We start from the raw sequence: 27,542 nt of genomic DNA on the forward strand, positions 1-27,542 counted from the left end.
CAGTGCAGGGCAGCAGCACATTATATTTGAGTTACTTTTATACACTTTCATTTTTTGGTGTTACTGTTCCTTTAACAGCATACTTAGGGCATTACAGGAAAGTTTTGGGCCATGCTTGGTCCTCTTATGAGCTTGATAAAGGGCTAAACATTGCCTGAAACAATGCTGTCACTTCCCAAGTGCAATAAAAACATTTAATCTGAAGAATAATTAATTTGCTGCTTCAACTCAAGTCACTTGTGTACCAGTGGCCATTGGAGAACGTGCACTGATTTGAAGTACTAACCATTTGTTATTTGCTATCCATTTGAGATGCCATCAGAAGGGGCAAGTTCCAGAAACATTATTTCACCAGCAATAAGGTAAGTGTACAGTGTACAAATGAAAAGTTGTGTGAGTTGCTGATGTTCAAAGATACTCACACAATTTGTGACAGTCCATTTTCCAGCCCACAAGCAGCACTTTGATGTATCGGCTTTTATTTTGCGTCAATGCATTTCATTTCCATTAGTCCCTGACCCAGTGGAGCTCACAATCTGTTTCTATGTGAAAGACCTCCTAGGATAGAGAACCTGAAAGCCACTATTCCAACATGGAATAAGGGACTGAATAATGTGTCAAGTCAGCGAGGGATACAATGAGTTCGATTATCCATTTTGCTTCTATCGCATATGAACAGTACATAATGTACAACTTTTGCCCATTAGGTAGGGGTTGAACTACAATGTAAGAGTCGCGACCTAATGTAGAAAGTTGCGATTCAAACAAAGTTGAGAGTTAGCAATTTAACCACGAGTATAAATAACTATTTTTTAGCTTTCCAGCCCTGTAATACAACTACGTACACGGTAAATATAACGTAACATAGACAAAATCGGAAATCATCTGAAGTTTATAAAGAAAGCACATTTTGAGGGCACTCCATCCCGCTACCTTAATGCCGCCTGGCAATGGAAGCGGCAGCGACACACGCGAGGCCTGACAAGCACATTCCCGCCCCCGGAAGCTGCCATGTCTCTCACCTGCCCGTCCAGCTGGTTCTGGCTTTGCCCTTGTGTCTGTGTCTGGCTAGGCAGCGTGAAGTCTGTGAACTCAAACTCTGAGCCCTGAGTGTCGGCCCCGAGCAGCTCGGCCTCCTCCGTATCCAAGAAAGTGAGGGTCTGCGAGCTGGGCCCGTACGCCTCCACGCTCATTGTGACGGCCGAGGAAACAGGAAAGCGATTAATTTTTTAATCCCTACACAGCTTTAATGGAGTCCCCAAAGGCTTCGATGCCACCACGAAGCGCTTATCTAATAGACACGAAACACGGGTAAAAAGAAAAAAATATGAACTGCCTCCGACCGAGCTCCCTCCGTCCTGGATGACGTCAGTCGTAGCCGCACAGGAAGGAACGCGCTTGCGCGCCAACGTGACGTAATCACGTTGGGACGACAGCAGTAGCTATTAGTTGCTATTGACAACAGGGCTGGTGTCAGTTATTTGTTGTTCAATAGTAAGATTCTCGGGCAGTAAGACGCGCTATCAATATGTAATTGGGTTATATCGGAAGAGGGAACGGTAGTATAGACGGCAGAGGCAGAACTTGTTTTTAATCTGGGCGGAGACGAGTGACGTAACAGACACGTCGGCACCTACTAAGCTAGGCTGATATCAAAATGAGTTTAGCAATTAAACGAGCAAAGAGATGCAAATGTTAGCGCCAGCGGAAGAGATTGTCCTATATGCGTGCGATAGTACTTATTAGTTTTGTGTAGCGATACTAATTTTCTGCATTTATTTATCGGGGCCGGGCCCTGTTGGTTCCTGTCATGCAGCATAGGCATGATAATTATGGCGTCTTCAGTTCGGGAGAAAGAAACTTGAACACCTCCGACAGGGTTACCTGGTTTTGAACGAAATAAATTAGGTGTTTACTTGGAAAATCAGAAAACACCATATCTTCGTATGAGAGTTGTCTGACATTTGCAGGAATTGGTACAACTTAAAAAAAATCTAAAATGTGCAGTCCTTTCACTGATCTGAGCAAAAACTGCTGCAGTATTGAGTGAGCTTCCTTATGTAGAAATATGTTGGTACTAGTTATTCTTATTGCACTGGGGGATTCCCTGTGCCAAGAGGCGAATGCACATGTTGCAGATAGGTTTGTAGTGGCGCAATAGTTTCCTGCGAGAAGGCAGCCTTGTGAAATATTGGACTGTAGTCTTCACAATACAGTGGCTAATAAGTGATAATATATCATTGCAGGGGTGCTAAGCAGTGGGCATAATCAACTACAGAGGCCTGGCCACTAGGAATAATGGATTGTGCCATCTGTCCAGATGACCATAATGGAGGATGGAAAGTTGGTATCTTTACACAGTGACGAGAAAGGACTGTAGAGGGGTTGCCCAGTAGCAGCTGCTAAGCATTTGACTGTAGGAGACTGCCTTTGGGTAATGCGATCAGCAAGCCCCTAGTAAAATATATTTTTTATTTTACACATACAGTGGACTTTTTGTGCTTTATATCAGTTCATGCAGGAATAACTATAAATTGTTGTTTATTTCTGAGACTGAGCGGTCGATTTTTATCATTCCTTGATCATTTTACCCAGTAGTAAAAATAATTACTGCTCAATAAAAAAAAAACTCCAAGGGTTTTAGATTAAACACTTTTCTGTTCTGGAACCATTTATTCGTAAATTAAAAATAATTGTTTTCTTCCACCTGCCTTCCATGTGCAATTTCTAGGACTGCTTAAAATCAGTACATAGAAACACCATTAGTTGTGTGAAGTAACTTCCCAAAAGTAGTTTGGAGGTCCATGTTCTCAAGGTCCTGAAACACGGGAGGTTGGTATTTGAAAGGATCCCATGAAGAATGAAGTGCAGATTAAAGGGATTCTGTTATGATTTTTCTGGTGTACTTTTTATTTCTAAATTACTCTGGTGCTTATTTATAAACTTCACACGAATTAGTTAGACTTGTTTAGAATTATTTTCACAGTGAACATATTTATCCTGCTTGTTTATTTAGAACCAGACAAGATTGTTGGATTTTTTGTGTAAACATAATTATGAATTTTTATTTGCAGTGTGAATGCCCATAAGAGCTTTTTAAATATGGCATAATCGCAAATTGCAAATTTTTATGCTCACACTCTGCAAACAAATTAAATCTTTGGTGGCAGGGAAAATATTCACTAAACTGATTTTGCAAATGAAAATCGGCACTATATTCAAACACAATAAACACAGGGCATTCTCATGCAAACATCAATCTCACTTACAAATTTTTGTGTGCACTGCACAGTTCACTGTGATTTGCAAATAAAGGAAAGACCGGCACAGCAGTGCCAAATTAGGGGAAAACAACCATTTGTGTAAAAAATTGCTATGCATGAACTTTATAAATGACCCCCACTGTTTTCATTGTAAATAATTTACTCTATCATGTAAAATGTTATTATTGAACTTATACATTTGTTTAACTGTAATATTGGTGTGAGGGCAGCAATGTGCATTGTGCCTGATTCCAAGCTTTCAGAAGAAGCCAGCACAGCAATGCAATTTAAGCTGGCCATACACTGGCAGATCCGCTCCCTTGGTGATGTCGTCAAGCGAGCAGATCTTCACCCCAGATATCCCCACCTACGGTTGGCGATATCGGGGAGGCATGCAGGTGAATTCGATCATTTGGCCCTGGGGCGAAACGATCGAATTCTGCACGCAGCAATGGGGCAGTCGGTTCGGGGACCGCCTCAACGAGCCGATGCGGTCCCCGATCCGACTGGATTTTCTAACCTGGCCGATCGATATCTGGCCAATTTCAGGCCAGATATCAGTCGGCCAGGCCCCTCATTTATGCCCCTACACGGCCCGATAAGCTGCCGAGTCGGTCCAAGGGACCGATATCGACAGCTTTTATCAGCCCGTGTATGGGGGCCTTTAGTTAGCACTCGCCAACTTCACAAGGTATTTTGAAACAAGGTGCACGTGACCTGATGTCTACTCACCAGCTGGATTATCACACAATAGTAGAAGGCACAGCACCATTAACGAAGGAGATTAAAAAATCCTTTACAACACATTGCTTTAATCTCTGACAAATTACAGTGTTACAGGCTTGCACCTGGTTATTTTTCAAAGCAGCACTACACAGTAGAACTGCTTTTAGGCAGCTATTTTTTTCTTTTACTCAGTGTACTGAATGTGATCCAAGTCGCATAATAGCAAGAACATGTAAAAATAAAAAAATCTACTGGAGAGCCAAATGCGTTCTGTGTAGTTTATTGGTTTGGAGATGCACGTGCTATGCATCTCTAAACCAATAAACTACACAGAATGCATTTGGCTCTCCAGTGGATTTTATTTATTTTTACATGGTATTTTTTGAAGTGGACCTGGCGAAACCTAAACCACTGTCTGATTGAGCCCCTTCACTGAGATTTACATTTTGTGGCACACAGGTCGTATTTTCTTTTGTAATAGCAAGAAAACCATAAAAATCATACAGAATCCCTTTAAATATATTTTCTACTTACCCACCAATCTCTAGGGGATAATGATGAATACAATATATCATGTTATTTCTAATTTAAAACTTAATTTTTTTTATTATATATGCCTTAAAGTAACAATTCTATTGTAATATTTACATTTTATATAAAATGCCTGATATGATTTTTACCATTGAGTGTAGAAAGTATTCCAGTTTTCTATCCTTTGCATACCATAAAGGCTGATTCCTCCAGCTTCCACATTTACGCATACCCTCTTGAACATTTCCCCCAAAACCCCACTAGTCCTGTCTGTCTGCTACACTTACTGCTGTATCCTCCCCCAGACTGTGCAGGAGGGCTGGCAGCACACTGAACTGTAGGATAGGAACCAATCAGCAGCTTGGCTGACCTGATATGGAACTGAAGACTGCCTTTGGTTGTGTGACTGCAGGGCTGTTATTGGCAACTCCCCTCATACTGTGCTTCTGGCAGGGGCAGTTATTCATAACTGTCTCCTTTTAGTGCCTCTAGGCATGAAGCACATAAAGCTCCCCTAGAGGGCTGTTATTTTTATTATTATAACTATATATATGTAAAAGATACTGATGCACACCAGGAAAATTTTATCAAATAAATATACTCATTTTATTTGGATCAACGTTTTGGTCCTCACCCGGGACCTTTATTAAGTTACAAAATTAGCAAACAAACAGTGTTTATAAAGACTCTCCCACCAATTAACCAACACCAAACCACAGCTGTGCCTGTATGTTACCCAACCACTTAGATTGTAAGCTCTACGGGGCAGGGACCTCCTTCCTACTGTGTCTCATACCACATGGCACTTATATATATATAATATATATTTATTTATTATATCACTTGTCCTCCCTGTGTGTAATTTTGTATTCTGTAAGATTGTACAGCGCTGCGTACCCTTGTGGCGCTTTATAAATAAAGTTATACATACATACACCCCTCTCTGGAGTGACTGTGTTAACCCTAAAAAAGATCTCAGTTCCAGCAGATATCACAAATCACAATTCCAGGTAATCTGTAAAATAAAGTGCATAATGCATAATATTCTATAAAGTGCTACATAAGATACAGTGCAGTAACTCCCTTTTTACCTTTACCTATACACAGGACCTACTAAACATTTTAGCAAGTTCGGTACTCCAGATGAGCCCATAATTTTGGCTAGCATAGATGTGTGCAGCTTGTATACAATAATACCCCACTGTGAAGGTATTGAGGCAGTAAGTTGGGCATTACAAAATTCTGAGGTGTATAGGGGCCAATTATTGGAACTCACATTGAAGTGCAATTATTTTTGGTTTAAAAAACAATATTATTTACAGAAGGAAGGCACTTTAATGGGGGGCATCAATGGCTCCTTCGTATGCCAATTGTTACATGGACCATTACGAACAAAAATACATTATCCCTAAATACAAAGGGGGGAATTCACAAAAGTGGTGATATTGAGACAAAATAAAAGTGGAGATAGATTTGTCGGATTTTCCACCTAATTCACAAACCTCTATCTCCACTTTTGTGAATTTGTCTTTTAAACAGGCAGTTTTCAGATTTTGTCATTTTTTTATGAATTTGCCTTTAGCTGTTAGTAAATCTGTCGGTGCCATCAAACCCATACCCACATCTACATGAACCTTGGAATAAGGATTTTACCAGCAGGATTTTGCATTCCATATGCCATTTGTCATTTCACTTTGGGGGCATTTCCTGAGGGGTAATTTTAGTTTGCACAGGGAAAATATACATCATTTTTTTCAGGAAAATTGGGCTTTCTAATGTTTTCTATATTTCTGTGTAATTCCACTTCTGTAACAAGATGCAAGGGTCTAAATACCTTCTTCTCTGGCCCCTACTCATTACTGGTCAGTAGCAATCCGGCCCACACACCAACATGCCCAGTGAATAGAGGTCCAACAGGACTAGGACCCACTGGGTTTTTATCCAGTGCCCTGTTGGGCCAGTCCAACCTTGTACCCCAATATCCCAGTTTGGGTGCCAGTGTGCATGTTTGCTGATCCCCAAGATGGTGGATGGGAACAGGTGGGGGCCAATACTATCAAGCAGCTCTGTAGTTCTGGACATGCTATGGGGGCACAGATAAGTTGGGGCAAATGTCAGTGAAGTGATTAAAGAGGGGGCACTGCTGCTAAAACTAAACATTTGCCTGGGAGGCTTTACTTTTCCTTTTATTAAAAATGTTTACAATATATTCACTCAAAATGTTATTATTGCCTCATTCATTAAGCTAAAACTAGCATAGCAATGCACATGTGAGGTAAAAACTTTTTATATATAAGATATAAATTAAACTTTTTTTAATCAGTGTTTTACTTGTTTATAAAATGTTAATGAGGCTTTTTGCACCTATTGTTCTAGGGTTAGACAGAAACTTGTCCCCTAACAATAAGATCCCCCAATGGGGCCCCTACTTTAGGTGTGAAATGGAGACTGGGTGAAACCAAACAAAACAGAAGAGCTTATAATTGGTCTGACAGTTACACTGAGCTTTACTCCATTTTGAAAATGTCGGGAAAAAATGTTGTTAAAAAATGTCGTTAAAATGTCATATAAATGTCATTTAAATGACAAATTCACAAAAGTGTCTGTAAACTGTCTTTCTTTCACCAAAAATGGAAAAGTGGCGGTTTAGTCGGAATTTAGGCGGATTTCTGTTTGTGAATCTGGAGAAAGTGTTTTCCACCAGTTTTTCCACCACTTTTACTTCAAAAAAGGGCTACCTCCACTTTTGTGAATTCCCCCCCTAGGTATTTTTAAATAATATTTTTGCGATGCTTTTATCAGTATGTGTTAACATTGTGTATTGTGCATACACAATACAAATTGTGCATTTGGTATTTAAGTTTTTTTTATCTGTATGCACCATGATGGACTGCACTTTAACTTACGTTGCACTATCCATTTGGCATTCAAGTTTTACATATCTACATGCATTATGATGTATTGCACTTTATCTTATGTTGCACTTTATAAAATATTATGCATTATGCACTTTATTTTACAGATTACCTGGAATTGTGATTGGTTTGATATCTGCTGGAACAGATCTTTTTTAGGGTTAACACAGTCGCTCCAGAGAGGGGTGTGGTTTGGTGCTGGTTAATTGGTGGGTGAGTCTTTATAAACACTGTTTGTTTGCTAATTTTGTATCTTGATAAAGGTCCCGGGTGAATTCCGAAACGTTGATCCAAATAAAATGAGTATTTTTTTTTATAAAACTTTCCTGGTGTGCATACAAAATTCTTAAGAGAATTTATCCTGGCCCACAGGGAACTTATTCTATTCCCTTTGTGCTTCCTGACTGATATAAACAAATCCATCTTACTGTTGCAAACATATCTATACATGGAAAAGAAATGCTACAGTGAAAAACAAGAAATATAGTAAGACAGATACCAATATTATACAGTGGTGTGAAAAACTATTTGCCCCCTTCCTGATTTCTTATTCTTTTGCATGTTTGTCACACTTAAATGTTTCTGCTCATCAAAAACCGTTAACTATTAGTCAAAGATAACATAATTGAACACAAAATGCAGTTTTTAAATGAAGGTTTACGTTATTAAGGGAGAAAAAAAACTCCAAATCTACATGGCCCTGTGTGAAAAAGTGATTGCCCCCCTTGTTAAAAAATAACTTAACTGTGGTTTATCAATTTCAATTTTCAATTTCAATATCAATTTCTGTAGTCACCCCCAGGCCTGATTACTGCCACACCTGTTTCAATCAAGAAATCACTTAAATAGGAGCTACCTGACACAGAGAAGTAGACCAAAAGCACCTCAAAAGCTAGACATCATGCCAAGATCCAAAGAAATTCAGGAACAAATGAGAACAAAAGTAATTGAGATCTATCAGTCTGGTAAAGGTTATAAAGCCATTTCTAAAGCTTTGGGACTCCAGCGAACCACAGTGAGAGCCATTATCCACAAATGGCAAAAACATGGAACAGTGGTGAACCTTCCCAGGAGTGGCCGGCCGACCAAAATTACCCCAAGAGCGCAGAGACAACTCATCCGAGGGGCCACAAAAGACCCCAGGACAACATCTAAAGAACTGCAGGCCTCACTTGCCTCAATTAAGGTCAGTGTTCACGACTCCACCATAAGAAAGAGACTGGGCAAAAACCGCCTGCATGGCAGATTTCCAAGGCGCAAACCACTTTTAAGCAAAAAGAACATTATGGCTCGTCTTAATTTTGCTAAAAAACATCTCAATGATTGCCAAGACTTTTGAGAAAATACCTTGTGGACCGACGAGACAAAAGTTGAACTTTTTGGAAGGTGCGTGTCCCGTTACATCTGGCGTAAAAGTAACACAGCATTTCAGAAAAAGAACATCATACCAACAGTAAAATATGGTTGTGGTAGTGTGTCGGCTGTTATAATGCTGCATTGCCAGGATAAAAGTTTTGTGGTACTTGTTTTGTGGGAGTTGTTGTGCAGCACTTCAGGTTCCTCAGAAAGAATGCTGTTTTATTCTGAAAGCTCAGCCATCATTTAGTGAGAAACTTGGGGAGCTTCTGAAGATTTTTTCAGAGGAGGAATCCTTGATCCCAGAGTATTCATTAGAGTTGCCTTTTGATTCAGATGAAGATTCAGATACCTTCTGCAAGTCTTTTGATGTGTCCGCAATTCCACGGTGTAGTATTTGACTGGTCTGGTCCCTTGGTTCCTTAAAGCCGCTTCAGCTGTGGCAGTGCGATGCTGGTCGTCATATAAAACTGCCAGTGCCTGGAAAAAGGAATCCACCGATTGTAGGGTAGGACTGCTCTGTTCCATGAGGTGAAAAGCCCAGGACTGAGGCTCTCCCTGAAGCAAAGAAACTACAACTCCCACCTTGATTTGCTCACTGGAATACATTCTCAGTTTGAGAGTAAACAGGAGTTTGCAAGCATTGGTAAAGGTTCTAAATGTCTTACGGTGGACAGAAAACTTTTCAGGCATAGCCACCTTGGGCTCAGGAGCAGACGAGACAGGTGCAGCAGCAGCAGGAGGCAGAGGTGTGGGAGCCGGACCAGGTACAGGTGGTTGCAGAGTGCGTAGCTGCTCCTGGACTTGACTATGTGCTCCCTGGAACTCCCTCACTGCCTGTGTAAGGGAAGCGATCTGTTGGGCAAGGGTAGAGAGAGGAGAATGTTCTTCCTCCCTGTCCATGGCTTGGTTATACTGTCAGGCCGTAAGGATAGGTTGCTGAAAGCAAGCCCACAAATGTCTCACACTAACCGGAGGCTTGCCTGAGATTGAGAACAGGAAGCACGGAAGTGGAGAGAGGCAGGAGAGCCAAACGAGGTATCCCCAGAATCAAGCGGGAGAATAGTCAGACGGGTCTGGGTCGAGGCAGGCATAACAGGTTCAGAAGCGGAGATCAGGCAAAGGTTCACAACAGAGAAGCAGGATTGGAATAACACCAGGCACCAGAGTAAACTTGATAACCAAGCAAAGATGCTGTGTACTGGGCGACTATTTAAAGTGAAAAGATGGTGCCAAAGCGCGAGTTCGCGCTTGCATCAAAACGCATGCTGGAACTCTGCATTTGCGCGCTGACGCATGCCAGCGTATTTTCACCGTGCCGCGTACGTTTTTAGACGTGCTGGAACGCAAGCGCCTGTTCACGTGATCTGACTTATTTAGCGCATGCACAGTATGATCCACCGGACGGCGGACACCCTTACAGCACCCTTTAAATATTTGAATTTTCACGCTGCTACTTCATTGCGCGTGTGCATCAAACATTAAGGGACGTGCACATCGGATGCGCACCCCTGAGTTTGACGCGCCGCCAGGGTACTGTTACAGCTCCAGTGTAGGGAAATTATCAATCCCTTAGCCAGGGGTGAGGGAAACATCAGAGAGGGGATTGACAATCCCAGTAAATACTTCCTCCCTTCTCATCCCTGCTAAGAAATGCCAAGTTTCTCGAGAGTACTCTTGGTGTTAAATTTATGAAGAAGATGCATGTAGCCCTGGAAAAGTGGAATGATTTGCCGTTAGTAAAATGTTCTGTGAGACAATGGGCCTGATTCTCTAAAGTTTATCGCACGCTTTTTTGCGGTAAAAAAGACGCGATAATTAGCGCGCAATTCACCATAGTATTATCGCGTGTGATAAGTCGCCATTTTCGCATGTGGTATTTTTCGCGCTAACTTTACCGCATGCGTTAATTTCCGCGCTGAAAAGAATACAATCGCATGATTCACTATAACTTTGGCGTGCTAAATATCGCATTCGGCTATGCGAAAATTAACACCTACTACAGGCAGGTGAAAAATTATAGAAAAGTACAGTAAATGAGTTTTTGGCAATAAAATATGGACTTACAGTGTTATTTATTCAAGTATGTGTCTTTTTACTCAATTTTACTAAAGTCTTGGCATGTATGGAATTTCGCTACTAATATACAGTACTATAGCGGTGAATATGTTGTCGCCAAAATATACAGTGCTATAGCGGTGAATATTTTGTAGCGCAAAATACATTACTATGTATATTTTGGCGATTTTTTTTATCGCGATTTTGTAATCTCGCGACTTGCGGACATTTTGTGGCAATTTTGTAATCTGGTGACATGTGCGACTTGGGGCCATTTTGTGTCATTCAGCCTGCAGCCACCAAACTGAGAGGACATGCCTGGGGTTTCAGACTTGCTACCAGGGGAGAGGCGCTACATAATCAGCGTGCTCCTGCGTGCAGGATATGACCACCCACCGCTGGGGGACTTAGGGGTCCACGAGAGGAAGAGGGCAATCCTGGGCGAGCTAAGAGAAGGTTTGCTCGCCGGGTTTGCCCTTGATGTGGGCCCCCGCCAGCTCCAGCAGCTGTGGTCCAACCTGAAGCGCAGGAGCCCAGAACTGGTCGCTGAAATTGCGGAAGGTAATTATTGTACTTTATTATGCTTTTACAGTATACGTTCAGTAAAAGATTTACAGTATACGTTCAGTAAAAGGGATGATGAAAGTAACATAGTAACATAGTAAGTTGGGTTGAAAAAAGACATACGTCCATCACGTTCAACCATAATGCCAGTGAGGAACTGAAACGTTGGTCACAATAAACCTCTGAATATTATTTCACATCTTTGTGACTCCTTGTGAAAATCCTGTGTGGGCCGTCACCCCATGCCTGTCTAGATTTTGTTTTGCCACAGGCACCCGGGTATTATTGTTCCTTATGGTGTGCAGCTTCCCAGCACTTCCTATTGTATATATATATATATATATACACATCTATTTTCAAATACATATGCATAAATAAGTTTAAAGCAGGGGGGAAGCAGCAGGGAGCGGCCCATAGTGTGAGTCATTTGGGGAAGGGCCACAAATGTTTTAGGGGGCCCTGGCTAACAATGTCTGTGTGTCCTTTCTATTGATGTGAGGGTTCACAGGGGGAGGGGCCATTGGGGGCGTGGGAGGAGGGGGGCCCAAAAAATGTTGTTGTGAGGGGCCCCGTTATTTATGATGGTGTATGAATGTATATATATATAATATATTACACAAAATAACATCAATTTTGCAATACTATTTCACAGAACTTCAGCTGGCGCCTCCTCCCCAGGCCCAACCCCAGGCCCTCCAGGCTCTACCGGCCCAGCAGGCTATACCAGCCCCCGAGGCCCGACCTCCTCCGGCCCCAGCGGCCCGACCTGCGGCCCCCGAGGCCCATCCACCGGCCCCCGAGGCCCATCCACCGCCCGCCGAGGCCCATCCACCGGCCCCCGAGGCCCAACAATTGGCCCTAGAGGCCGGACAATTGGCCCCAGGACCCTGCCAGGCTCCCAAGGCCCGAGAGGAGTCCGATGAGGGCGAGGAGGCCATGGAGGCCCCGGACTCCTCCCCCAGTTTGTCCCCAGTTTCCCTGGCCCTTGAGTTCCCCTCCCAGCCCCCCGGATGCCAGCCACCAGGTTCTCCTGCTGACGAGGGAAGATCACGTCGGTCCATGCAGGAGGACCTGGACAATGTGAGGGCTGAGCTGGCCCAACTCCGGGGGGAAGTTGCTGAACTGAGGAGGGATGTCACCGAACTCAAGGGCAGCAAGCCCTAAGTTTCCCCCCCCCTTTTTTTATTTTATACTATTAAGTAAAAGTTTTTAGTTTTATACTTTTGAACTGAGTAATGTGTCATTATTTATCCTTCATTGATATGGTATTCTATACTTTCATGTAGTTTCCCCTACACTCTTACATTTATCAGTAACAGCATCAATATGCTATATGGGTTAAATGTTTGCAAATATTCTGGCAACAATTTTGTCTGTAGCCCATTTTGCTGAATAGTAAAACTTGCGTTAATTAGTACGTAGCGTATTTTCTGGCGAGTGTGATAACTGCCAATCCAATGTTTTGTTGCCAGAATAATTGCAATATTATATTTGTCCCTGTTATACCGTGCCCATAACATATTTGCCATTTATTCTGTGTCTAAAATCTCCCACTTTAGCAAACGGACCCCTAAGTATTTGGCTAAATATTCTTAAATGCCCCCCCCCCCCCATTTTATTATCTCTAGCACTTCTTTTTTTTCTTACTTACATTTTTATTGTTTTTTGGGGGTTTTTTTTGCAAATAAACATTTATACAGCACCTCTCTAGCACTCTGTGCTCTCCCAGGGCAAAATGTCGGCATTTTTATGCTGCCGATTGTCGCGTGTGTAATGCGATAAATAGCGTGCATGCGGAAAATACCGCGCACGCTATTTATCGTGACAAGGATATCGCATGAAATACCGCGCGTAAAATAGCGCAAGTGTACTATTAGTGAATCGTGCGAAAAGTCGCCAAAATTAAGAAGCGGTGAAATTTTTAGCACACGCTAAAAATAGCGCACGTTATTTCGCACTTTAATGAATCTGGCCCTCTATGTCATGAAAGAGGCCAAGAACTACGAAACAGCAGAATATTTCTGTATCATTAAATTCCAAAAATAGTGCCTCACCAGACCTCTGTGAGGACTATAAAGCCCTTCCTAACACACAGTAATGGCCTTGAATGTTTCAGGTGCTCTCCTCGCCAAGAAGGGTATTCTGTGTATTAGGTGCTGTCAGGAGCTTTTGGGTTTCAAACTTTAGCCAGCTATTGTATATAGTATTATTGCGTTAATTTTAACGTATTGCGTTATTTAGTGAATGAAAAGAATACTAACTCATGATTCACAAAAGCACCTAAAGCGTTAAATGTGTTAATTAGCGCGCAAATGTGTGCGTATTTTAGCGCCCTTTAGGGGTGGAGGCGTCGTGCAGAGCACATTTTTCATTTTTTTTTTTAAAAGGTTTTTATTTTGCATTTTCAAACAAACAAAAACAAAGGAAAAACAGATACAATAAAGTGAATTGGCACTTACATCATCGTTAAGTTGTGACTATGATGCCAAGGTAGCGGAATCTGGATACTAGTGTAAGCGCGGGAGAGTTATCTCCTGTAGCTTGACTCCCCAGTGGAAAAATTATGGATTTAGTTTTGTTTATCCATAGAACGCTTAGCCTACCAAATTTCTCCAGTATTTCTAGTATGGTTTGCAATGAGAGATTAATATCTGGTAGGAAGAGTAGTACATCATCTGCATACAGTGCCACTTTCTCTTCTAGGTTACCATTCTTAATTCCTTTGACCATGGGAGTTTGCCTTATTTTTGCTGCCAGAGGTTCAATGGCCAGTGCAAATATAAGGGGTGATAAGGGGCATCCCTGCCTGGTACCTCTTTTTAATTCAAATACTTCAGATAGTGTGTTATTGACCCTGACTTGCGCTACAGGCTTCTTATATAGCAGTTTGACCCATGAGATAAACCTAGGGCCGCATCCTAGTTTCTCCAACACCTGCCACAGGTATTGCCAACTGACAGAATCAAACGCCTTGGTTATGTCTAGGGAGGCTACTGCCCCAGCAGTTTGACGTTGGTGTGCGAGTTGAATGTGTGTGTATAGTCGCCTGAGGTTGATAGAAGTGGTCTTATGCAGCATAAAGCCTGTCTGGTCAGGGTGGATGAGAGATGTAATTACTTTTATGAGTCTGTTTGCTAGTACTTTTGCGAGTATTTTTGTGTCAGTGTTGATTAAGGAGATAGGTCTGTAGGACTCACATGAGTATGGTCTTTCCCATCCTTAAGTATTAGTGTGATGATTGCATTGTAACATGAGGAGGGGATTTCCTCTGTCTGTGATGCGTATGTGTATGTTTCAAGGAGCTTGGGGGTAACTTGATCAGCCAGTAATCTATACCAGGCAGCTGGAAGTCCGCCTGGTCCAGGGGTTTTGTTTGCTGGGAGGTCTGCAATAACTGCGTCAATTTCGGCTTTTGTGAGTGGGTTGTCTAGGAGTTTTACCTCTGCAGGTGACAATTGGGGAAGTTCAGCGGATCCCAGGAATTGTTCTAAGTTAGTCCCGGAGGTACAGGTTTGCGGGGAATAAATCTCCTTAAAGTATTCTGCAAACATGCTGGCCATAGTTATGGGATCTGTGACTATTTCTTGGGTTGGGGTTCTAATGCCTGGAATTACCGTCAGTCAACTTTGCCATGTATGCCAGAGTCTTACGATTCTTATCGCCCAGGTCAAACCCCCGTCGTTAAGAGTATAGTAGTTTTTTCCTAGTGCTATCTGCTAACAGAAGGTCTAGATCTCTTTGGGCCTTAGATAATGAGTCCTGGGTGTTTTTGGATTTAGCATGGATTTGTGCCTGTTCTGCCTTAAATAGTTCCTTTTCTGCAGCTTTGATCTCTATCTTTTTTGATTCCCTTGTTGCGTGTATTGTGGTAATAAGGGTACCTCTAGCCACCGCCTTTGCTGTGTCCCACACAACTAGAGGAGATGCTGTTTTATTATTGACCTCCCAGTAGTCCCCAAATTCTTTCGTACAGGTATCAGCCACCGTTTGGTTTGTGAGCCATAACGGGGATAGTCGCCACAGTCGCTGGCCTTGGGGTGGTCCTAGTTGGATTTCTAGCCATAGTGGGGAGTGATCTGAGAGTGCGCTGGGCAGGTAGGCAACCTTGTGGACTAATTGGGCAAAGTCTACTGAGCCAAGTGCCAGGTCTATTCTTGACAGTGTGGCATGACCTGCAGAGTAGCAGGAGAATTGTCTATTGACCTATCCAAAGGTCACATAGACCCATGGCTTCCATCCATCTCGTTAGCTGTGGGGTTGCTGGATCTACTCCAGATGTTCTATCCAACGTAGGGTGGACAGTGGCATTGAAGTCTCCTAGTAGGCATATTGGGTCGGGTGGGAGAGCTGTAATTTTCTGGGAGATTAGTTGCAGAACCTCTATGGCAAACGGAGGTGGGATATAAACATTGACCAGAATCACAGTTTGATTGTTAATTTTACAGTGTATTATTATGTAGCGGCCGTAGAAGTCAGTGTGTAGCTGTAGTAGCTCAAATATCAGTGTTTTCTTAATTAAAATAGAAACACCCCTAGAATATGTTGAAAATGGGGCGTGGTACATATGTCCAACCCAGAACCTTTTCAATGCACAGTTTCTGTCCTGTAAGGTGGGTCTCTTGAAGTAACACTATGTCAGGTTTGGATTTGTACACTTGGTTAAGGGCTAGTGCTTTTAAATTTTGAGTTGAGACCTCTGACATTCTAGGACAAAAGTTTAACCGATCCCATTGGGGTGTTGCAAATATAGTAATTGAGCTGTCACCATATAGAGGTGCCTATGATATAACAGATCTGTAGGCGTGGTGATCTGTTGGTTAACAAGATATTTTGCTGACGTAAGCGCAAGTAATGTGCCAAAACAAACCCATACCTACCCTCCCTGCCCACCCCCCAAACATAGGTGAGCCTATACCCTAAACCAAATTTTACCAAGGGGAGTGACATTGTGGCGACCAGTCGGCACTCTTTCCCAGTGTTAACACATAATAAACAGTGGATATATAATAAACAACTGCAACGATAAACCATTAATGGGCTGCACTATGCATCTGTTTCCCATGCACCAGTATTAGTGTCCAGTATAATTTTAGGATAGGGACAGTATCATCACCTAGCTATAGGTCTGTAGTCTCTTGGGCAGGTATACTCCAAAGTTGTGGACCTGGGCGTGAGTAAATTTTAATGTTATCAAAGTTATTTGTCATGGAGTTCATGCTCGCGTTCAATAGTTATTGATACTTACTCACCGCCATAGCAGTTTCATAGGTTAGGTGATACCACTTTTACCTGGTATTTTAGGTGCTCCTGCCTCTTAGTTGTGGGAAGGCGACCTTCCTAAATTTTTCCGGGTGAGCCAGTCGTCTGCTTCAGTTGCTGAGTTGAAAAGTTGAACACGGTCTCCATCTTGGATGCGCAGTCTAGCTGGGTAGATCATGCTGTAGAGGATGTGGGATTCTCTGAGCCTATTTTTTACTGCAGTGAATGTGGCTCTTTGCTTTTGAATGATGGGTGAGAAATCTGGGTAGAGAGATACTGTGGCTCCATTGTAGGAGATGGGGCCCTTGAGTCTGGCTGCTTTCAGATCCGCATCCCGATCTCTGTAGTTTAACATACAGATGAGAAATGGACGAGGAGGAGCTCCTGGTGGTAATGTTCTGCTTGGGACTCTGTGGGCTCTCTCAACCACAAACATAGAGGAGAAGGTATCAGCGCCGATTGTTTCTTTAAGCCAGTTTTCAATAAAGATCTCTCGGTGCTGGCCTTCTGATTTCTCTGGTAAGCCAATGATGTGCACATTGTTTCGGCGTAATCGGTTCTCTAAGTCATCAGACTTGTCTAGCGCCGTTTTGAGTTGCTGCCTGATCGCTCCTATGTCATTCGGTAAAGGGTTCACTGTATCCTCCAGGGTGGAGACTCTGGTTTCTATTTCTGTGGTGCGCTCTCGGATCTTTTGTAGGTCGTGGTGCAAGAGTGAGTGGTCCACCTTTATTTCCTATAGCTATGTAGTTGTTGCTGTGCGACTCTCCATTATTGCTGTAAGTAGTTCAGAGGATGATGGTTGCCTCATTTCTGGGTCTGGTGGGGGGGGGCAGCTGGTGAGAGTGGGGGTGAGTTGCTGTCTGAGTCTGGCGGAGGCCCTTGTGATGCAGTTCATGCAAATCTTTCCAGTTTTGCTGCTGCATCTGGTTTCTGCTTCTGTGAGTGCTTCCCCATAATTGCAGACTTGTTAGGATCTATACTCTTGGGGTCACGACTTTAAGGCAATATTTAGTAGGCAGGATTTCGTTCAGGATGATTGTTGGTGCATGAGTTGGCTGCAGGCTGCAAAGTTAGCTTATCATGCCTGGTAGGCCATCATTGTTGCAGTCATCTGGGGAATATCTCATTTCAGATGCAGGCATGGATTTCAAATGGTGAGTGTGGAGTAGTCTGGTATGAGCGTTTAGCTGGTGTTAGCTGGTAAGGACACTGGATATGTTTTTTCTTTAAACAATTTTGTTAGGTGCCCCTAGTCAGTATCTCTTGTTATAATATTTGTACAGCTAGAGTCTGGGTTCAGTAGCAGGTATAGGTTAGTTTACAGTATCCTGTTGAGCCAGATAGTGCTGTAGTTTGGCTGGATATAGTCAGTTGCAGCATGCGTTGCTGCTAGTGGAGGGGGACCTTGGGGTAATAGAGCCACTCACCCCTTGTTGGGCACTTCAGGGGTGCCTTAGGCGATTTTGTGGGCTTCGGTCCGTGCCGTATATTAGTACCGCGCTACGGTGCGCCCGCGGCCGGGGAGCGCGATCACGCGAGTCCCCGGCTTTGCTGCTCCGCTAGGCCGCACTCCTCGCTTGGGCCAGACTGTGACCGGGAGGTCCGATTTTGCTCGGGATTGCTGCGGTTCCTCTCCTGCAGCCCCCCAGATGGTTATATACTTGTTTGGGGGCCTGTAATAGCAGGATGGTAAGGGATTACCCTGATGCCCCCGGGAATACTGTGGTGGTCACATTTTTCATTTTTTATTGGAAAAAGGCAAGATGGAGTTTGCTATGGGCTTTTTGTTTGATTTGGAGGAGGAACATCAAGTCCCTGAACCTTCAAGAGTCATGCGTGGCAGTTTCCAGAGGGTTGGGGGGGTTTCCAAGGGGGTGTCACAGCCTACCTTTTCACAGTGCCTTGGCCAGGTCCTGGACGCCATCTGCTCGATGTCTGGGAATTTCATTTAATTCCCCCAAAATTGTAACGAGTGGAACGCTGTGAAAAGGCAGTTTTATGGGGTAAGTGGCATCCCCAATGTGTTGGGTGCAATTGATTGCACCCATGTAGCGTTAAACCCCCCCAAGAAAGGGAGCAAATTTTTAGGAATAGGAAGGGTTACCACTCCCAAAATGTGCAAGTGGTGTGTGACGCACATATGAACATCCTGAGCATCGTGTCTGGGTTCCCCCGGCTCCTCTCAAGATGCTTACATCCTAAGGCAGTCCGCACTTTACCATTCTTTCAGGACAAGACAAATGCCTCTCGGGTGGCTGTTAGGTAAGTAACATAGTAACATAGTAAGTTGGGTTGAAAAAAGACATACGTCCATCACGTTCAACCATAATGCCTATATATAACCTGCCTAACTTCTAGTTGATCCAGAGGAAGGCAAAAACCCCCATCTGAAGCCTCTCTAATTTGCAGCAGAGGGGAAAAATTCCTTCCTGACTCCAGGATGGCAATCGGACCAGTCCCTGGATCAACTTGTACTAAGAGCTATCTCCCATAACCCTGTATTCCCTCACTTGCTAAGAATCCAAGTATTTGCGTCACGTCTAGCACAACTTGCCCACATTTGCTTTCTGTCTCCCACTGTCAAACCAGGCTCTGCCTGCCATAAGCTTGTTTTGCAATTTGAAAAGTGCCCTCTTTTCCCACTGGGAAAGTCAAAGCAGCTACTTGTAGTGTCACCTATCAGTCTTACACTGTCACATCTGTTGCAAAAGGGCCATGTTTTGACAGAGGGAGACTGGAAGCAGCTTATTTACTTGCAGCATCTTATTACATGTTTTTTTATTTCAGGAGATGCTGGCTACCCGTGCAGTACAGTGGCTCATCACACCCATTCACAGGCCGCGTACACGGGCAGAGTGTGCTTTTAATGAAGCACATGTGAGAGCACGGTCTGTGATTGAGCGGACATTTGGGGTCCTTAAAAGCCAGTTCCGCTGCCTGGATAAATCAGGAGGCAGCCTTATGTACAGCCCCTCTAAAGTTTCCAACAATCTTGCGAACCGGCAAGGCTTACCAGGCGATGTGGCTGATGACCTGGAGGACCCCATACATCCCCAAGATCCTGTCTGAGGGAATGAAGTCCAGGGACAAATCGTTACCAATTACTTTTCCTGTAAGTACCTACAATCTTTAATCCCATACACAAGAAATACCAAACAACTTCTCCAAAAAAAAAGGTTTATTTACAGGGAACCCACTTCCAAAAGAAATGGTTTGAGCAGGTGATTCCCCCACCCGCAACACAAATAGAAAAAACAGAAAGAAAGATTTACAAACAACATAGGCCTAAGAAAAGATAGGTTCCACAGATCCCTAATGTGGCAGATTTATTTCCTTTTCCGAAGCTGCCTAGTAGAAGCTGCAGGAGCGGTAGCTGTGCTCTCGCCACTAGCTCTACTGGTAGAGCATGTTGGCTCAATTGCCTTTTGTGCCTTTTCTTGTAAGGCAATTTGTTGCTCTAGGAGCGAATTTTGGAGAGCCAACAATGCAAGTTTTTGCCTTTTTAGTTCCAACCACTCCTCTTGCAGGCTTTACATTGCAGCCTCATGTGCAGCTTGGCGTGCCTCACTGGCCTGTTGGAGGCTTAACATGGCCGACTCGTGTGCAGCTTGCCGTGCCTGACTGGCATTGTAGGTGTTAGTGGCCACATACAAGTCGACACACTGCATGTCGACTTGTGTGTGGCCACTAACGCCTACAATGCCAGTCCAATTTTTTCATTAAGGCTTTATGATGCCTTATTAGGCATTTGTGAAACGAGGAGTCCACCTTTTGGAAAAAAGAAAAAGACTTTAATTTTTTGTTATTATGTTCATGATGCCAGGCAAACTTCATGGACAATAATGATTGTCATTTGTTTTAAAACATGACCAAGTTTGGACCCGATCAGTCCTACACAATCTCCAGCCAGATAATATTGATTGGTTTTTTTTGCTGGTCTGCGATTTGCTGCATTTTTATGGAGGGTTGGTCTTTCTCTTCCTAGATCATCTGAAAACACTGCACACCTCTGAAGAGTGTTTTGTAAAAATGTATTGGTCTCTGACCTTTAAATAAGAAGTTTGGTAAGGATGCTGTCACGTTCTCCCTGAGGAGACACTGTGGAGTACCAGGAAGTTGAGAGCCTGAAGACTGGGTAACCAGGAGTGGAATAATATACCACGGAATTTGATCATTTGAATCATTTGATCTGAGCAGATGAGGCAGCAGCATAAATCTCTTGGCACTCTCATTCCCACTCAAGATGACATACTGTAGGTCTTGGCCACGGAATTGATGTCAGAGGCCATGATTATCAATGAAAGGAAAGTGAAGTGAAAACAAGTAACAGTGCACACTATGGATATACAGACTTGAATAGTCGAAAATGGCAGGCAGAGACACATTTGAAAATCAGGCCGAAGGTCAGGGCTAGCAGCAATCAAGCGAAGTTGAGGACAGGCCAAGGCCAGAACGGGGGAATCAGAGAACAGGACAAGGAAGAGCACTGGAGAACTGGAACAGGGCAGACAGCAGGAACTGGACACAGAATCTGGAGCTTGGAACCATAGGGGTCACGAGATTAATAGCACAGGAACAAGGGAATCAGTGGCGGGGTCACAGAAACAGCTTAATGACCAAGCAAGGTTCATTGGTCAGGGACAGGCTTATAAAGGGTCATGATCACAAGATGGGAAATACATGAGGATAATGAGGTGGGCGGAGCAAAGGGAGCAGACAGAATACCAGAAGTGTGACAAGATAATTGGTCAGAACCAGCCTAAAACACCTCCAGTAGCTCAGGAGGTAAATACATGTTGCCAGAAACACATCAACCAGTGTTTAAATCCTGAGTGATCCTGACAGATGCCCCTTGTCAGGAAAAAAGTATGCACTATCCATTGAACCCTTCCTGTGGAAGGAGGGGGTGGTGCTCAGAGAACCCAACATGAGGGTGGTTCTTTCCATATATGCTGGAGGTGTAATCCACGTGGCCAAGACCTACAGTATGTCATCTTAAGTGGGAATGAGAGTGCCAAGAGATTTATGCTGCTGCCTCATCTGCTCAGATCAAATGATTCACAACCTCAGGCCTACAAGCAGACCCCTGCTTTTTGGGAGATCACATGGGAGACCAAATACTCTAACCTGTCTGCTGAGGTGCGCCCTGTCTTCAAGAATTTCAGTGATCTTGAGGTACGCACCCTCACTTACCTTGGAAGGGTCTTTCTAAAGTGCTTTCTCTTCCAAGGGTTCAATGAACAGTATGATGTCCAATGTACATAGGTTTATTAAGGTACATGGCATGTACAGACCCCAAAATATACCTTGTGCATACTAATTTAATGGCTGTCATTTACACTAATAAACACACCACCGGCTTTATGTGTGGCCCCTGAAAAACATTTTTTTTTGACAAATCCAAAATGGTTAAATGATTCTTTTCAAACTAAAAACTTAAAAGCTTTCCTAAAGGTAGTTGTTTTGATAGCATTTCTGAAAATCCTGTAATTTGCCTGATCTTTTCTCTCACATACAAAGGCAACTCACCCTAAATATTAACGCCAGAGGTCTACAGTTTGATGCCGAATATGGATATATTTACTAAAGTATGTAGTCTCTAGGGACCCAAAAATTAAAATAGATGCATAGATATATCAAAGTATGTGACTTGTACAGCATGTACCCAAATGATAATAGTGCATATGAATTTTCTCACCTGCCAACAAAATTTTCAGCTTCTGTAAACAAAGCCCCCTGACTGCATATTATGGGTCGTAAGACCCCTTAACTGTAGAAAGATCCCCAAAACAATGTATTTTTTAAAAGTACTTTGGTACAAAGTACAAAGATGCTCTTCTACACTAAAGTACCACAGAAAAAAAGGAAAAGCAGTGTTCACCACCAAAATTTAAGGGCGAAGACACATGGAGTGATTAGTTGCCACGACTTTTAATTAATTCAGTCGTGGCAACTAATCACCGCCTATAGAGCTTAATCATATTGCCACAACAAATCTCGCTTGCAATTTTGTCCCGCGGATTAGTCGCTGCGACATTTCAGAAAGTCGTGCCGACTAATCGCCCCTTGTGTCTTCGCCCTTAAATTTTGATGGTGAACACTTCTTTTTCTTTTTTTCTGTGGTACTTTAGTGGCCAGACGGGGGTTGACTTTGATGTAGTTTGCCAGTTTGAAGTATTTTGCAGTACAGGTATAGGACCCATTATCCAGAATGCTCGGGACCAAGGGTATTCTGGATAAGGGGTCTTTCCATAATTTGGATCTCCATACTTTAAGTCTACTAAAAAATCAATAAAACATTAATTAAACCCAGTAGGATTGTTTTGCAACTAATACGGATTAATTATATCTTAGTTGGGATCAATTACAAGGTACTGTTTTATTATTAGAGAGAAAAAGGAAATCAGTTTTAAAATTATGAATAATTTGATTATAATGGAGTCTATGGGAGACGGACTTTCCATAATTCGGAGCTTTCTGGATAACGGGTTTCCGGATAAGGGATCCCATACCTGTATATAGAAAACAGCCTCTGTTTTGTCTAAAGGGGAGGGCATTTCTTGGTAGCTTAATGCACAGAATGTCTTAATGTCCTATATATATTGATAGTGGGTGAGTGCAAAGGACCTCTATAAGTGTATATAAGTATGCAAAAATAAGCAAAAGAAAAAATAACAATCTTTACTAGAAAGTGTGTTGTGTGTAAATATGTAAATAAAGCCGTCTTACCGTTGGAGTAGGAGGGATGCAGACATCACTGGAGCGGGTCCTCTGCAAAGTGCTGCGCTGCAGGAAGCGAGAGGGAGGCGCTGGTGGGGAGGAAGAGAAGCTGCTTGGAGGTCAGACCTGCAATGATTGTGTTGCAGTACCATTATGATAGCCCCTTGACTCTTTGCCCAAGGGCTGTCATCATTCCTGACCCTTTATCTGTGCAAGAACCTACGTCCTCTATCTCCGCAAGAACCTACGCAGCTCCTACATTCTTGGCAGATAGAGCCTTTTCCTGCCAGCATGTCAGATTCGTGCTTGGCAGGTGAAGGGTTGAACCTGAATGAACAAATGTATTATCACATGTACTTATAAAACACAAATGTACAGTATTTGATTCTGGTCTTCTTTATTGTTTGCATGAGACACGTGAAAGTGATTTTTTTGCACAATTTTTCACATCTTTATTTCTGAGACTGTATATCAAGGGATTAAGAAAAGGAATAATAATTGTGTAAAAGACAGAAATTGCTTTATCCTGATCTGGGATGTAGGCAGACGAAGGTCTCAGGTACATAAAAATTACAATCCCATAAAATAGGGATACAACTGTGAGATGACATGTAAAGGTTGAAAATGCTTTCTTGCGCCCAGTAGAAGAACTAATTCTCAGCACAGCAATGATGATGAAAATATAAGACACCAGAATAACAACAAGAGAAGAAAGCTCAATGAATCCAGCTAAGTAAAAAATCAAAATTTCATTAATTTTTGTATCCCCACAGGAAATCTTAACTAGCGCCATTATATCACAGTAGAAATGATTGATGTGTTGTTCGGGTTCACAGAAGTCAAGATGAAAAAATGACATTACTGTATGAATAAAGCTGTTAAGGAAGCCACTTAGATAAGAAACTAGAAGTAGGATACGAATAGTTTCCTTGTTCATAATTTTTAAGTATGCTAGTGGGTGGCAAATGGCCACATATCTGTCATATGCCATAGCAGCCAGAAGGTAACATTCGGTTCCTCCCAGTCCTGCATATGTAAATAGCTGCAGGGCACAGCCAGATACAGAGATAGACCTTTTCCTGCAAATTAAGTTGACTAGTGTGTTAATTGAGATGGAGGAGGAATAACAGATGTCAATTAATGATAACTGACTCACAAAAATATACATAGGAGTGTGCAATTTCTCATTTGAAGCGATCACTGAGATAAGGGCTGAATTTTCCAACCATGTCAAAGAATATATAATCAAGAACAAAACAAATAGAAAGGGTTTCACTTTAGGATTTTCCGATAGACCAGCAAATATGAACTCTTTTACGACAGTTTTATTCTTATGATCCATATTAATTATTATGTAAGAAACAGTATGTTTAATTTAAATTTGCTTTAAATAGTTAAGAAACACACTTAGTGGAATAATTTTCTCCCTATATAGTAACAGAATATTACTTATAGAATAAGCGAAGTTGTTGTATATACATATATGTCTTTGTATTCCGACAGATAAACTCATTTATTCCTTATATAGGCACGTCATGGTGCTCATCTACATGGTTTAAGGTCCATAAATATCCCAAAGCCTGTAAAAATGAATAATAGTTTACTAATTAATGGTTCCTCCATCTTAGTTAACCACTGCATTAAATTGGTAAACCTTGCATACTTAACATATAGCAGTGTTATCACATAGATTGTGCTAGGTAATTAAACTGATAATTTACAAACAAAATCAAAAGTGAAAAAAATGGACTTTTGCACAGTTTTCTTTTTTTAGTGATGAGTGAATTTGTCCCTTTTCTTGCCAGAAAAATCAGAGAAACTGCTGGAAAATTTGTGAAACAATGAAAAATTCCAAAACACATTTAATAGTCAACAAATTTTTGTATGCGTAATAGTTTTGACTTACGTGCGACAATTTTTTCTTATGCATTAAAGTCAGTGGGTGTTTTTACACTGAATTTTTTGTTGCAGAGAATTTTTGCTGCAGTTTCACAAAAAAAACTAAAATACTGATGCTAAAATGTGGAATTTCGCTGCAAATCCATGCCTGGCGTTAAAAATCCCCTCATTACTAGTCTTTTTAGCAAAACACTGGGTTATGGAAATGAACTGTTAGTGCAAGGGCACACTAAGTGGATTGAGCTCCATTGGTAGGCTCGTGTCAGCCTATGTGGAGCTACATAGAGTGGATAATTGCGTGAAAATGCATACATTTGTGTTTTCATGCCATTATGCACTCTGTGTAGTTCCACACAGGCCAGTGCTGGGCCTGTCAATGGAGTTATGTGGGTGTGATCATAAAAGGGGATCCACATTCTTCTGCGTGTATAAAAAACGCCTGTGCCCAATATTGTATGCAGTATTGATACAGGGACTGGCCCTGTTGCCATCCTGGATAAAGAAAGACATTTTCCCATGCCAGGCCAATTGAAGATGGCTTCAGACAAGGTGTTTTTTTCTTTTGCTCTTCCTTGGAATAACTAACTACTAAAACACTAATCTATGACCTTATCCTTGGAACCACCTCTCCCCCTGCAACCAATCTTGAACTTTTCTGCTAGGATCCTCCTGCTCTCTCCTACAAGGCAACCCCAAGTAAAGTATTTAGCATAGCTGTCTGTTAAGCAAAGGATAGTATACAAAATCCTCCTAAATTTCAAAGCCCTCCTGTAGTGCTCCTCACTACATTTCCACACTTGCCTCACTGTATGTTCCTGTCCCTCTCTTCTGCTCCTCTCAGAGCAACAGTATTTTTACACCATCCACGCCCACTGCTCTCTCTCGTCTATCTTGCTGCTCCCTAACTCTGGAATTCTATTCCTGAATTCCTCTGTAAGGAACAATCTCTCAATCTCCTTAATAAAAAAACTCAAATTCTACCTTTCGGAGCACTAGAGAATTATTTCATAATTTTACCTAGTTCTGCACTTAAGTGCCAATCCCTAACTAGTACCCTGCAATTTGTGCCTGTATGTTATCCACCAACTTAGAATGTAAGCTCTACAGGACAGGGACCCCCTCCTAAGGTGTCTTATACCACAAGGCACTTAATGTATTTATATAGGTTATGAGGGAGACAAAATATCTAAAACTTTACTTTTAATAAACTTAAGTATAAAACTATAAAAAAAAATATACTGTAGGATTAAAAGAAAAAAGTTGTACTAAAGGTCCCCATACACGGGCCGATTCTAGCTAGCCTGACCGATATCTGGCCTGAAATCGGGTAGATCGGGCAGGTTAAAAAATCTAGTTGGATCGGGAACCGCATCGGCACGTTGATGCGGTCCCCGGACCGACTTTGCCTATACCCACCGTATTAATTCGATTGTTTGGCCCCAGGGCCAAATGGTTAAATTAGCCTGGATTCTCCCGGTATCGCCCACCCGGAGGCGTGGGATATTGGGAGAAGATCTGCTCGCTTGACGACACCACCAAGCGAGCGGATCTTAAGGTGTAAGGGCACCTTAAGGCATTAACAATGATAGTTTTGAGGAACTCACTAAAATATATGAGTGTAAATACAAGACAGGTTCAGACATTTGTTGTATGTGCTTGGCTGAGAATGAGGCCAGTTTTTAGCTGGTAAATTGTCGGATTCGGATTTTTAGCCATTTTGAGACTTAATCTTGGAAAAGTTTTTTGTGACTTTTAGTGCTAAAACTCCAAATGGGAGAAAAATAAATCCAGTGGTTAATAAATGGCCCCCATCAAGTTTCATGTTTATAAAGTGTAAAGAAATGTGCACAACATTTTCAATATCAGATTGGCTTAGTTGTTCTGTGTTTTTTTGCATCAGTTCAATCCTAGTTTTTAAATCTGATTAAAATATTTGCAAAGAATCATCTCTTCCCTACATACCTGCAAAGTAGTATTTTGTGCTATAATGGTTCCTTCACTGGCAATATGCAACGCAAACAGTATTATAGTACCCTCATATCATTATGGAGTTATATATATCCTGATCTCCTACGGAGATAGCTGCACTGAGAGATTTAAATTAGTTGGTGCTGGATAAAGTCTCAGATGAATTAGCTTTGAGATTATATTTTAATGGTTATCTGAAAAATAATTTTGTATACTTTGCAAAAAATTTCCAACGCAAACTAACCTTGGTTTAACCCTTTTTCAAAATAATAGAAATACT

At 42.2% G+C, this 27,542-nt stretch overlaps 2 protein-coding genes across 2 annotated transcripts in view; both read right to left on the bottom strand.

Moving 5' to 3' along the window:
* The window catches only part of upf1 (UPF1 regulator of nonsense transcripts homolog), a 28,098-nt gene extending 26,649 nt beyond the window's left edge, over window positions 1-1,449 (bottom strand). The window contains exon 1 of the mRNA XM_002938826.5: window positions 1,023-1,449. Coding sequence (XP_002938872.2) covers window positions 1,023-1,193 — 171 coding nt within the window. The 5' untranslated portion in view covers window positions 1,194-1,449. The remainder of the gene's footprint in view (window positions 1-1,022) is intronic.
* A 22,343-nt stretch (window positions 1,450-23,792) lies between these two features.
* Window positions 23,793-24,737, bottom strand: LOC100491961 (olfactory receptor 1019). Its single transcript, XM_002938825.1, has one exon. It carries the CDS (start codon window positions 24,735-24,737, stop codon window positions 23,793-23,795), a length of 945 nt encoding a protein of 314 aa, XP_002938871.1.
* Window positions 24,738-27,542: the final 2,805 nt, after the last annotated feature.

Source organism: Xenopus tropicalis, chromosome 1 (genome assembly GCF_000004195.4).
Source record: "Xenopus tropicalis strain Nigerian chromosome 1, UCB_Xtro_10.0, whole genome shotgun sequence".
Taxonomy (NCBI): Eukaryota; Metazoa; Chordata; class Amphibia; order Anura; family Pipidae; genus Xenopus; species Xenopus tropicalis.